The sequence below is a fragment of the Aquarana catesbeiana genome, linkage group LG01 (genome assembly GCF_042186555.1).
Source record: "Aquarana catesbeiana isolate 2022-GZ linkage group LG01, ASM4218655v1, whole genome shotgun sequence".
Classification (NCBI taxonomy): domain Eukaryota; kingdom Metazoa; phylum Chordata; class Amphibia; order Anura; family Ranidae; genus Aquarana; species Aquarana catesbeiana.
In genome coordinates, this window is record NC_133324.1 from 393,915,473 (window position 1) to 393,929,056 (window position 13,584).

The 13,584-nt window shown below is 40.6% G+C and overlaps 1 protein-coding gene across 4 annotated transcripts in view; it reads left to right on the forward strand.

Moving 5' to 3' along the window:
• CEMIP2 (cell migration inducing hyaluronidase 2) overlaps positions 1–13,584 on the forward strand; it is a 135,592-nt gene that overhangs the window by 90,325 nt on the left and 31,683 nt on the right. For all 4 annotated transcript variants that reach the window (XM_073634510.1, XM_073634516.1, XM_073634532.1 and 1 more), the window contains exons 15-17: positions 79–234; positions 5,667–5,844; positions 11,045–11,260. In XM_073634510.1, coding sequence (XP_073490611.1) covers positions 79–234; positions 5,667–5,844; positions 11,045–11,260 — 550 coding nt within the window. The remainder of the gene's footprint in view (positions 1–78; positions 235–5,666; positions 5,845–11,044; positions 11,261–13,584) is intronic.

Genomic DNA, 13,584 nt, shown 5'->3' on the forward strand with positions numbered 1-13,584 from the left:
TGTTTTGTTTTCATCTGTATAGCAAGCAGACCAGCCTAGATTTTTAAGTAAAAAATGTAATTTTTTCATTTTTCACAGTGATGGAAGCTTTCCAAAAGATGAAGGCTCTAGCCAAGAAGTCTCAGAATCTCTGTTTATTGGAGAAAGCAGAAATTATGGATTTCAGGGAGGCCAAAACAAATACTGGGGGACTGGAGGCGTCTATAATAAAAATCGCACACTCCCTCGGAACAGGTAAATTTTTAGTATGAAAGACTCAATATTAAGTTATGTATATGTAGATTTGTGAAAATGTTAATACTTTGCATCAGACCATGCAGTACCACAAAACATATTAATCAGAGGGTAAAATATGGCCTTTTATCATAAATGTTATTTGTGTTGCAATTTTAGTAAAGGCCTTCAATAAAGTGAGCCTAATTTTGAGAAATCCTTTTTATTGCTGTATAAAATAAATTAAATTTATTTTGTCATTAAGGGCTTGTAGCATTCCATAATGAGGCTGATGAGATGTAAAAAGTTTCCAAGAAATATTAGTTGGTACATACCTCTGCGTGCCAAAAAATGGTTCATATACAGTATCTCACAAAAGTGAGTACATCCCTCACATTTTTGTAAATATTTTATTATATCTTTTCATGTGACAACACTGAAGAAATAACAGTGTAAATTTGCTGTCCCCTCAAAATAACCCAACACATAGCCATTAATGTCTAAATCGCTGGCAACAAAAGTCAGTACACTCCTAAGTGAAAATGTCCAAATTGGGCCTAAAGTGTCAATATTTTGTGTGTCAACTATTATTTTCCAGCACTGCCTTAACACTCTTGGTCATGGAGTTCACCAGAGCTTCACAGGTTGTCACTGGAGTCCTCTTCCACTCCTCCATGATGACATCACAGAGCTGGTGGATGTTAATGACCTGGTGCTCCTCCACCTTCCGTTTTGAGGATGCCCCACAGATGCTCAATAGGGTTTAGGTCTGAAGACATGCTTGGCCAGTCACCTTTTACCCTCAGCTTCTTTAGCAAGGCAGTGGTCATCTTGGAGGTGTATTTGGGGCTGTTATGTTGGAATACTGCCCTTCGGCCCAGTCTCCGAAGGGAGGGGATCATGCTCTGCTTCAGTACATCACAGTACATGTTTGCAATCATGGTTCCCTCAATGAACTGTAGCTCCCCAGTGCCAGCAGCACTTATGCAGCCCCAGACCATAACACTCCCACCACCATGCTTGACTGTAGGCAAGACACACTTGTCTTTGTACTCCTCACCTGGTTGCCGCCACACACGCTTGACGCCATCTGAACCAAATTAGTTTAGTTTATCTTGGTCTCATAAGACCACAGGTTCCAGTAATCATGTCCTTAGTCTGCTTGTCTTCAGAAAACTGTTTGTGGGCTTTCTTTTGCATCATCTTTAGAAGAGGCTTCCTTCTGGGACGAAAGCCATGCAGACCAATTTGATGCAGTGTGCGGCGTATGGAGCACTGACAGGCTGACCACCACCCCTTCAACCTTTGCAGCAATGCTGACCACACACATATGACTATTTCCCATATCCTCTGGATATGATGCTAGGCATGTGCACTCAACTTCCTTGGTTGGCTATGGCGAGGCCTGTTCTGAGTGGAACCTGTCCTGTTAAACCGCTGTATGGTATTGGCCACCGTGCTGCAGCTCAGTTTCAGGGTCTTGGCAATCTTCTTATAGCCTAGGCCATCTTTATGTAGAGCAACAATTCTTTTTTAGATCCTCAGAGTTCTTTGCCATGAGGTGCCATGTTGAATTTCCAGTGACCAGTATGGGAGAGTGAGAGCGCTAACACAGTTTTTAACACACCTGTTCCCCATTCACACCTGAGACCTTGTAACAGTGAGTCAGATGACACCAGGGAGGGAAAATTGCTAATTGGGCCCAATTTGGACATTTTCTCCTGGGAGTTTACTCTGGTTGCCAGCGGTTTAGACACATCTAAAGTGTGTTGAGTTATTTTGAGGGGACAGCAAATCTACACTGTTGTACAAGCTGTACAGTCACTACTTTAAATTGTAGCAAAGTGTCATTTCTTCAGTGTTGTCACATGAAAAGATATAATAAAATATTTACAAAAATGTTACGGGTGTACTCACTTTTGAGAGATACTGTATATGCAATGAATGTTTACTTCTTCTCTGACCAAGGTATTTTTTTCTTTGGTTATATGTTTAAATTAAGATAGGTGAATGTATGGATATTTTTACTGCCTGTTCATAGCTAAGTCTTGAGAGAATGTTGGCCCTTTGTTTTAAAATACAATTTTTAGTGTATGTGCACAAGGGTGCTTCATTTAGGTCGTTGTTCACATAAGTCCAAACTTCTTTCATCCAGTGGAGAACTGTTTATAGAATTTATTACGATCAGTAGTGAGATTCAATGTCTGGGTAATTGGTATGAGTGTGATAAACCTCTAGTTCCAGGACAAGAATACTGTACAGAAGGATCACATTAATATTGCCCTGTGCAAAGGTTATTGGTATTTGGTGAATGCTAAACTCAAAGCGCATTTTTGCTGATCTCACAGTTCAGGACACAAGCTTCATCAAACATGACTGGGATATATGCAGCTACATTAAGGTGATTAGACACTGGCAATCGGGGATGGACCTCTTAAGTCCGAGAGTGGCTATCTGGCTATTTTTTCTTTCTCAAACCCTGAATAATTTCTTTCAGTTTAATTCCTTTCAATAAGGTTTTTTTCATCACTTGGCTGCTGCACTCGGGTTCAGTGAACTCCTCAACAGAGCCTTGGGAGACTGCACCAGGGCTTTTCCCCTCTAATGGATGACACCAGGTTGGACTGTAACATAGTTTTGCACTTGGCAGAGTTAGCTTTTACAGATACAAAGCCATGGGCCGCCTGGTGTGGAGCCCAGTCTGTGAAGACCCTTGTAGGATTATACCAACTGTGGAGGATGAAGGCAAGATGGGGTTAAATCCCCCTCATTCCTGCTACTGAATTGATGAGTATAGGGCTGAAGAACATTTAGGCTGTGTAAAGACTGCTGCCTTCCCTTGGTGCTGTCATTCCAGGATGACCAGGGTTAATAGTGCATGGTGTGACATTTGCCATCTTAATGGTTGTGCTGTACCACGTCTGCTTGATCTTAATTGTGTTCTACATATGCAATGTTTTATTCTTAGAAAGCTATTTGCCCTCTCAGCGTTCTGGTTCCAGAACATCTCAGGTGCCTAGGCCCAGAGTGTCTTTTGCAGTGCTTTCAAACTGGAGTTTTGAACCCTACATCCTCCCTGATTCATACACTCCACCTTGTCTCCTTCCCCACTGTAATAGGTGAATCTTCTTTCTGCTATTCAGCAGCTTTTTGAGTCAAGGATTCATTATCCTGTACCAGGATTAACTTTCAAGGTTTTTACTTGAACCTCTTCAGGATTTCCATACTGAATGGAGGAGTTTGGCTGGTTCTAGGTCTAAAAACCTCACCTTTTTATTAAGGCTCAAAAAGATTGCAAGGAAAATGCCAGATCAGTCATTGTCTCCATCCTTCCAGGGATTTCCTGGCCTCCATAGACATCTGGGATGCCTATTTGCATATTTTATCTGCCTCATTAATGCTATCTACTTTTTGCAGTGGGTGATCTGCGTTACCAGCTTGTCACCCTTGCATTTGGTCTATTCATGGCTTTTTGGGTGCTTGCCTTAGTTTTGGCACTTGGGCAATTAGTCTCCTGTCAAAGGATCAATCCGTCCCTGTCTGCCAGAATCCAACAGACTGTATAGAACTTCGGTTGGATCCTTAGTTTCCAGATGCTATGCGGATCTAATGCTGAAAACAAATATTTGTTCCAAAACTTTTTGCCTCGGCACAAGTACTGTCCCATCCTTCTGATGCCACCTCTCCAAGGAGGAAGCTCATCTGTAAAGCAACATTCTGGAACCCTGGTGATTTTGTTGTCCCTTAAACCTTGACTCTTATTGTGAGGATACCCAACAAGAATACAGTAGGGCAGTGCCTTGGCTCACATAAGTTGTCAAGGCGGCACCAGAAGTTGCACCACATTGAGGGAGGAAGACTTGATCCACACTTCGGTAGAACTTTACATTATGGCCCTTTCTGCTGTCCACATCAGAGGCATTGGAAATTGACTGGTGGACTTTTCTAAGTCATCAGATTCTGGATCTGGGGGAAGGGGCTATCCATCCTGGAGATCATTAAAGTCTTTAGCCACAGGTGGGGAACACCAGATGTGGAACTCTGTCAGATTCAGCAACAAACGGGACATGTTTGTCACCAGGTCCAGGGATGTACAAGCCTTTGCTGTGAAAGCTCTGCCCTGCAGGATCAAGGAAGGCATTCTGGCATTTGCACCGAATTAGACTAGGGGGATTTAGTACTCAGACATACTCCGACTTCTGGCAGATGCTCTGTGGGCTCTTTAGATTGTTTTGACCTCCTGTCCCAAGGACCGATCCATCTTGCTTCTCGCTTACTGGCTTTCAGTCTTAAAAGCTAGAAAGTTGACTACTCGACCTAGACTGCCTAATTGCTTAGTGCAAGTTGAAGAACTTCTTACCCTAGAAAGTACTCACGGGACAGTGTCCTGTCCTCCTTCCAGTCTTGTTTAGACCAAACATTGGCTTTGACTACCATTTTAAGCGACAAATGGCTTTTGCTGTTCTGTCTCAAAGACCTTTGGGTTATCACTCTTTTTAGTTATGGCCTATGTTCAGGGAGTAGCTCATGTCTCTCCCACTATTTGTTGCCTTCTATACCCTTGGGATATCCTCTGTCTGCCCTTCTATCCTATGAGGGATATTCCCTTTTCTGAACTTACCGTAAAGCAACCTTTCTTGTGGCTTTTTTCTTTGAGGCTAGCTCAGGGTTAGCAGCCATATTTTGTAAAGAGTTTCTTAGCATTGCTCAAGGATGAGGTTGTCTTAAGGCCCAAGGCCTCCCTTCTTCCAAAGGTAATCTCTGCCTTCAAGCTTTAATCATGATGTATTTTCCTTCCTTCCTTCCTTCCTTCCTTCCTTCCTTCCTTCCTTCCTTCCTTCCTTCCTTCCTTCCTTCCTTCCTTCCTTCCTTCCTTCCTTCCTTCCTTCCTTCCTTCCTTCCTTCCTTCCTTCCTTCCTTCCTTCCTTCCTTCCTTCCTTCCTTCCTTCCTTCCTTCCTTCCCACAAATTCTACTAGACCTGTTACTGCTTCATGGGCTTTAAAGTATCTTAAATCTCATTCTCGGGTTTGCTAGGCTACCACCTGGGCTTCTGTTCAAACATTTACATTTTACCAGTGGCATATTCAAGCCCCTCTTAACCTGTTTGTTATGTGGGCCTGTTGGTGTTTTTTGCTGGGTTTCTCACCTTCCCAGTTGTAAGGATTTAAAGAAGGCTGTTTTCTGAAGTAAAATACAGTGCACAGGACCCTTCCTTCTGTTTTTATTATCTCCCTATTACTTGCCACAAAATTGAGGCTAGCTGGGAGAGTTCATAGAGGGGGAAGTCCCTGCAGCCTTTCTTTTTTTGTCAGTGTCTAATCATCTGAAGGTAGTTTTGCATAACCTAGTTGTAATGATTTAAAGAATCCTGGGTTCTGTACAGTACTTTGCCACAGGTAACAGTCTTTAGTAATAGGTCAAACATTTTATTTTACTTTTTGGTCTCTTTTAGGACTTATCCAATCAGAGGCTTTCAGATTTATGATGGGCCGATTCGCCTTACAAAGAGCACCTTTAAAAACTTTATGCCAACACCTGACAGATTTACCAGTGCTATTGGCTTCCTTATGAAAAATCCGTGGCAGCTTACTCCAAGAAATAATGTCTCATTTCTTAAATTTGGAGCCAATGTAAGTAAACTTTTGTGTGTGTGTGTGTGTGTAGAATATACATTTTCTATGTGACTTTAGACAGCGCAGCATTCTCGTGAAGTTTTTATATCTGTCTTGATCTCTGAAAAGAAACAATAGACTTATTGTATAGAATTTTAGATTGTATTAATTTTAAGTGATAAAAGTATCCATTGAGACGCTGAGGTGAGCAAAAAGAATGAAAAGTCCACCCTGTTACTGTGAACAACATTATTAGTTATTTACCTATAATCTCTTTGTCACAAACTCAAAACTAAACAAGATACTTATTCTTTATTTTAGGATAGGGGTTGCACCCATGTACAATCATTTCTATATGCCCCTGAGGCCAACTGTAGATCACAGTTGGTGTGATTTTTAATTTTTTTTACAGAGTGCAGTTACAAGTTGTAAAGAAAAACTAAGTTATATTTTGCACTGTTCTTTTTCACTAGTTGTTTGTGTTTTGGGAAATGCTTTTGATACTTTTTATTTTTGGAAATTGTTTATATTGTCTGAATTAAACTTTTATGTGGGGGTAATGGATATAGGTGTTTTGGGGTTGTACTGTAAAATTAGCATTAGACATTTCTGCATATTAAATTAGACAAGACCAAATGAGAAAAATGATTACCGTAAATTTATCTTACCGCTTGTCTCTGTAATTAATGTTTGATTTTATAGTCTATGTGAACGTGGAAATTCAATCTAAACTCTTTAGTGGACTAAGGGATCATCAAAATATAAAGAGATTTTACATCCAGTCAGGCAATATACAGAGTTTCAGTTTGATCATTCTTTTCATAGGTTAAACCTAGAAATGTTACTCTAATGCAAGTAGAAGAATAAGCCAAAATCCAACTTGGCTTCTGCATGCTTTGAGAGTCTTTGGTGGGATTAAAGGCTATGCCCAACAAAGTTGTCTCATATCTTTTTAAATACCAGAATCTGGGTCTCCCTGCAGGGCTTTTAGCTCTTCCCATGGATGCAGCTGCTATAACACAACGTAACAGATACCTTCTTTTCCTGCTGCATTCTCTGTAAGGAATTAAAGCAGAACCCTTCTCTCTTAATCAACATTAACTATTTTAATCCTTCTGCTGCTATTATATAGATAGGAAGGTATACAGTGCATCCGGAGAGTATTCACAATGCATTTTGTTACATTTCTACACACAACCCTATAATGAAAATGTGAAGGAAGTTTGTTTGAAATCTTTGCAAATTTATTAAAAATAAAAAATGAAAAAAATCACATGTACATAAGTATTCACAGCCTTTGCTCATTACTTTGTTGAAGCACCAATTGCAGCCTCAAGTCTTTTTGAGTATGATGCTACAAGCTTGGCACACCTATTTGTAGGCAGTTTCTCCCATTCTTCTTTGCAGGACCTCTCCAAGCTCTATCAGGTTGGATGGGGGAGTGTCAGTGAGGGGTAGAGAAAGCGTCACCTGAGTGTAGTATTAACAAATGATGTTTAATGACACCAGGTAAAAACACACTTACAGGATAAAAACATATAAAAGGCTCATCTGTATAGCTATGTGGTCCTCGGTGTTCCCTCTGATCCTGTGGTGGTGACGCTGCAGGATGCTGGGCTGCAGAAGGTGGATTACCAGCCGGGAGCTCCTTCTGTGGCCATCAGGAAGAGACTAGGGGCGTGCGTGACGCCACAGGTCATCCGTCCGCTTCCGGGTTCGGTATCCAGGGGAGGGATCGTCCAGGGAGGAGGGCTTGCAGGGAGGTTGAGAGAAGGCTACGCGCTCGGAGCCACTGCTCCTTCAGTAGGCCTATTGAAGGAGCAGTGGCTCCGAGCGTGTAGCCTTCTCTCAACCTCCCTGCAAGCCCTCCTCCCTGGACGATCCCTCCCCTGGATACCGAACCCGGAAGCGGACGGACGACCTGTGACGTCACGCACGCCCCTAGTCTCTTCCTGATGGCCGCAGAAGGAGCTCCCGGCTGGTAATCCACCTTGTGCAGCCCAGCATCCCTGCAGCGTCACCACCATAGGATCAGAGGGAACACCGAGGACCACATACCTATACAGATGAGCCTTTTATATGTTTTTATCCTGTAAGTGTGTTTTTACCTGGTGTCATTAAACATCATTTGTTAATACTACACTCAGGCGGCGCTTCCTTCTCTACCCCTCTCTCATCCGTCACAGAGCCAGCTCTCTGAGGACAGCAGCCGCCTAGCCTACCAGCCTACTTTAACCATTACATTACCGGTTACCACTTAACCCTTGAACTTCCAGCCTGTCCCCTATGGACTAAGTTGCTCAGCCCTTTATAGCTCCTGTTATATATGGACTTGTGTGTTTGCGCTTATAGTTATCAATAATCGGGGAGTGTAAGTGCACAGCCATTTTCAGATCTCTCCAGAGATGCCTAATTTGGTTCAAGTCTGGGCTCTGGCTGGGCGACTCAAGGACATTCACAGAGTTGTCAGTAGCCACTCCTTTGTTATCTTGGTTGTGTGCTTAAGGTTGTTGTCCTGTTGGAAGATAAACCTTCGTCCCAGTCTGCGGTCCAGAGCTCTCTGGAGCAGGTTTTCATCAAAGATGTCTCTGTACATTGCTACAGTCATCTTTCCCTCAATCCTGACTAGTCTCCCGGTTCCTGCCACTGAAAAACATCCCCACAGCATGATGCTGCCACCACCATGCTTAACTGTAGGGATGGTATTGGCCAGGTGATGAGCTTTGCCTGGTTTTCTCCAGACATGACGCTTGCCATTCAGGCCAAAGAGTTCAATGTTTCATCACACCAGAGAATTTTGTTTCTCATGGTCTGAGTCCTTCAGGTGCCTTTTTGGCAAACTCCAGGCGGCTGTCATGTGCCTTTTTACTGAGGAGTGGATTCCGTATGGCTACTCTACCAAACAGGCCTGAATGGTGGAGTGCTGCAGAGAAGGTGTTTCTTCTAAAAGGTTCTCCTCTCTCCACAGAAAATAGTGGAGCTCTGTCAGAGTGACCATCGGGTTCTTGGTCACCTCCCTGACTAAGGCCCTTCTCCTATCGCTCAGTTTGGCCGGGTGGCCCATTCTAGGAAGAGTCCTGGTGGTTCCAAACATCTTCCATTTACGGATGTTGGAGGCCACTGTGCTCATTGGGGCCTTCAATGCTGCAGAAAGTTTTCTGTACCCTTCCTCAGATCTGTACCTCGATACAATCCTGTCTTGAAGGTCTGCAGACAATTCCTTGGACTTCATGGCTTGGTTTGTGCTCTGATGCACTGTTAACTTTTGGGACCTTATATAGCCAGGTGTGTGCCTTTCCAGATCATGTCCAATCAACTAAATCAACTAAATTTATCACAGGTGGACTCCAATCAAATTGTAGAAACATCTCAAGGATGATCAGTGAAAACAGGATGCACCTGAGCTCAATTTTGAGTGTCATGGCAAAGGTTGTGAATACTTCTGTACATGTGATTGATTTTTTTTTATATATATATATAAATTTGCAAAGATTTAAATAAACGTACAAGCTTCTTTCATATTTTCATTATGGGGGTATTGTTTGCAGAATTTTGAGGAAAATAATTAATTGAATCAATTTTGGTATAAGGCTGTAACATAACAAAATGTGGAAAGAGTGAAGCGCTGTTAATACTTTAAGGATGCACTGTATTATATTTACTCCTTTTTAAACTTTATTTATTTTTTACATTTCTTCAGTTGGTTCCTGGCCTAGGCCAAAATAATGTAATACTTCTCAGACGTCTACATGAGCTTTTTTTTTTTTTCTTTTGTCTGGTGGAGGAGCTTTCTCAATTACGCACGCCCTCATGTCTGACCTTAAAAAAATGTATAGGCAGCTTGTGTATATTGTGCTGCACAAGTATAAAATTTTCTAGGGAATTATCACAGTAAGGGCAAATGGATTTCAGGACTTTAATGCTACATGAATCTTCTGTCCTTACTCAAGATGACCACCATTAGACATGCTGAGGGCATGTGTTGCAAAGTGATTTATCAACACAAAAAACACGAAGACAAGGCTGGATATGTGAGTTTGCTTTGAGTATTAATGTAATGCAGAAGCAAGCGTTAAGGCAGTTTTTGTCTAAATTGTTTCAGCAATGTTGATGTCTTTGAATGTTTGATCAAGGCCAATATTCTTATTTGACTGTGGTAAAATCCACCTAACATTTGACATGGATTAGTGATGGGGTCTGTCATCACATATCGAAGTAGTGAGAGAATTCACTTGGGTTAAAAAAGTAGTTTTAGATATTTATGTTAATGTTTACTAGGAATTTATTTGCAGTGATAATCAAGAAAAGAGCTTTGTGCAGTGTGTAACAAGAGTAGGGAATAATACAATATACATGGGGAATGGGGTTCATGTTATATGTAAAGTTGGTAGAAGGGTGGGGGAACATAGGCCAAATATGTTAGCATATGCATGTTAACATATCAGTTCTGCCTGTAATTTATTTGGCTTAAAACTTATTTCTTATTGGGTGAACAATAAGTTACAAGCTGCGTCATGCGTGTTAATATTAAAGAGATGAGGAAATGTTGTTCATTACTGGCCATCTAAAAACCTTGTTCTGGTCAACAATAAATAACCACTCAAAATACAGCCTTTTTGCCTTTATATGTTAAATTCTGTGTTGCTTATAAAAATGTGTCCCTTGTTTTACAGCAGCACTCCCTTTTGTATTTTTAAAGCTTTTCCCATATTATTGGCTATGGAGTTCAATAACACATGTCTTCAGTTAAAATAAAAACCATATATCTGTTACAACTTATGTTTCGAGTAAGCAGAGTTGATCTTTTTAAAAGTTTTCATTCTTTTCACTTACCAGATAAGTCTCAGTAATCCCTTTTTATAATGTGTTTTTTATTAAATGTAGAGGGAACTTATAAAAAGATTTGGCAAAAGGAAAAATAGAGGTGTTAACCATAGTATCCAGTTAGGTATTCTCTTGTTATAGCTCGCCTGAATTTGAAATTGACAGCTAGAATATGGTTGACAACAGCAGCATATTTATTGTTTTAATAAACAAGCACTACTGTTTTAAAATTATACAGTATATAATAATGGAAACATATCTCCTATCTCAAAACTGAAACCGTTTGGTTGCAATATAAATCTATGCCATATTTCCTTAAAGCTAAACATATGACTAGCTGAAGATGCTTCTAGCTATGCCACCTGTAGGAAATCCATTTATTATATTTTTGCAGGTTTCATTGAGAGCATTTTTTGGACAGTCTGGACCATGGTTCGAAACAGGTGATCTGGATGGAGATAAAAATTCTATTTTCCATGACGTGGATGGATCTGTTACACACTATAATAATACTTTTGTTGCCCGAATGGATAATTACTTGGTCAGGCACCCTAAATGTATAAACATCACAGAATGGAATGGAGTTATCTGTAGTGGAACATATGCACAGGTCAGATGATTTATTTTTATTCTGCTTCTGAAAAAGCTGTTTGCCTGGCTTCTGTACTGATCCAGTGGTTTCAATACTCTGTGTTATAGACTCAGAATACGTATACAAATTAGGGGTTCTGACATTACTCTGACTGCATGCTGCTTGTTTCTTTTTAGTCCTAGTGTTGAGGGCCGGAGACCACCAATTGGCATTTTTCGCAATAGAGGCCTGCAATAGGAGCCCACGTATTTCTTTTATGGGGTACTTGGTGTAATAACCAAGTTTTAAAAATTAGTATGAATGTATTATGTATTTGCTTTTAGGAGTATGTACATATTTTGATAATAAAGAAGAAAAAATGATCATTTATAGATGTATAAAAAAAACAGAAGGTTTGTACAATGTGGCCTCCATGTTGAGCATTAATAGCATGTAAAATTGTTTCTATTTGTTTTTTTAACAACTTTGTTGATTTTAGAAACAGGAAGCACTGACCAACAGATTTTAAAAATGTGCTATGCATAAAATCTAATATGCTGTGGGTGAAAAAGTATTACAGCAAATTAGCATTTACATGTGTAAATTGTCTCATTTATGTCTGCAAGAGTGATCCTTTTTTTTTTTTTTTTTTCATAATGGCTGAATCTAGCAAAAATGTTTGTAATTAAAATGAGTTCTCATTAAAACATTATAGTAAAGGCAGATATATTTTTCCATCTCCATCTGCGTCTGCTGACAGCATCGTTAGCATTTCCTAGAATTTCTCTAGTTCACTTGGGTTATGTAAGCTACATGAAATTATGGATCATGTGTTCATTATTACTGGGCTAAGCATTAACTGCTCTCACTGTTATGTAAAAAATGTTTTATTGTTGGACTGTTTTTAATCAGGTTAGCTATTGGCCTTTGTGGTTTGAGTTTAATTTTTCAGCTAAATATCAGTTATCGTTAGAAGTACACTGATATTTGATACCCTAGTTTGGTTTTGTGTGTGTTTATTCATATATTCCCATCAGTTTCACAATGCAATGCTGCACTGTGCCAAAGTCTTAACTGTCCCTGGGTGGTGATATGATATCACCTGTACTGCCTGTACAAATGGTCCATGTGTAGTGTGACTGCATTTTGGCTGGTTTACTGACTGCCTTTTCAGTACTTTTTTGTAGAATATCCATGGAGAAAACCATGCGCTGCCTGTCTTGTTTGAAAGTTCCACAACAAGGCATCATTTGGTAATCATGGTTTGTCCATAGGCTGTGGTCCACTGACAGTTTTCAATGTTTGGGAACCTGTGGACCAGGCTTGGTTTTTAATGATGGCCTTATTATAGCAACATGGATATGCACAATGTCACACATGAAAATGCACCAGAACAATCATATTTTATATACTGTGTGCCATATTTTTAAAGTACAACTAAAGGCTTCTGTATGATAGTCTAAAGTACCAAATCTAGTTACTATGTAATGAACAAGCCTCACAAAGCAAGCAGAAAAAACTTTATTTACTTTCCCCTGACTGAGCCAAATTCAGGGTTTTAGCAATACAGGCAGTGCTGCCAATCCAGAAATTAGTGGTCAGGACTAGGTGTGGCCAGGTGCTGATTGGCTAGCTACAGTCTTTTGTGAATCAACAGTCATAACACTGATGGTCACAGCCCCAAAATCTCATCCCACTGTAGTGCAAGCGGTGGGGGGAAACTCTAAGTGCTAGGAATGAGCCGAACACCCCCTTGTTCGGTTCGCACCAAAACATGCGAACAGGCAAAAAATTTGTTCGAGCGCGCAAACACCGTTAAAGTCTATGGGACTCGAACATGAATAATCAAAAGTGCTCATTTTAAAGGCTTATATGCAAGTTATTGTCATAAAAAGTGTTTGGGGACCTGGGTCCTGCCCCAGGGGACATGGATCAATGCAAAAAAAGTTTTAAAAAGTGATTTTAATAATGCTTACAGTGAAACAATAAAAGTGTAATATTCCTTTAAATTTCGTACCTGGGGGTGTCTATAGTATTGTCGGTCCGACAATACACATAAAAGTTCATTGATAAAAACGGCATGGGATTTCCCTCAGGGGAACCCCGAACCAGAATTTAAAAAAAAAAAAAATGGCATGGGGGTCCCCCTAAATTCAATACCAGGCCCTTCAGGTCTGGTATGGATATTAAGGGGAACCCTCCCAATGTTGAGGGCATGTGGCCTGGTACAATTCAGGAGGGGGGACGCTCTCTCGTCCCCCCCCTCTTTTCCTGCGGCCTGCCAGGTTGCGTGCTCGGATAAGAGTCTGGTATGGATTTTTGGGGGGACCCCACGCCATTTTAAAAAAAAATATTTTTTTTTA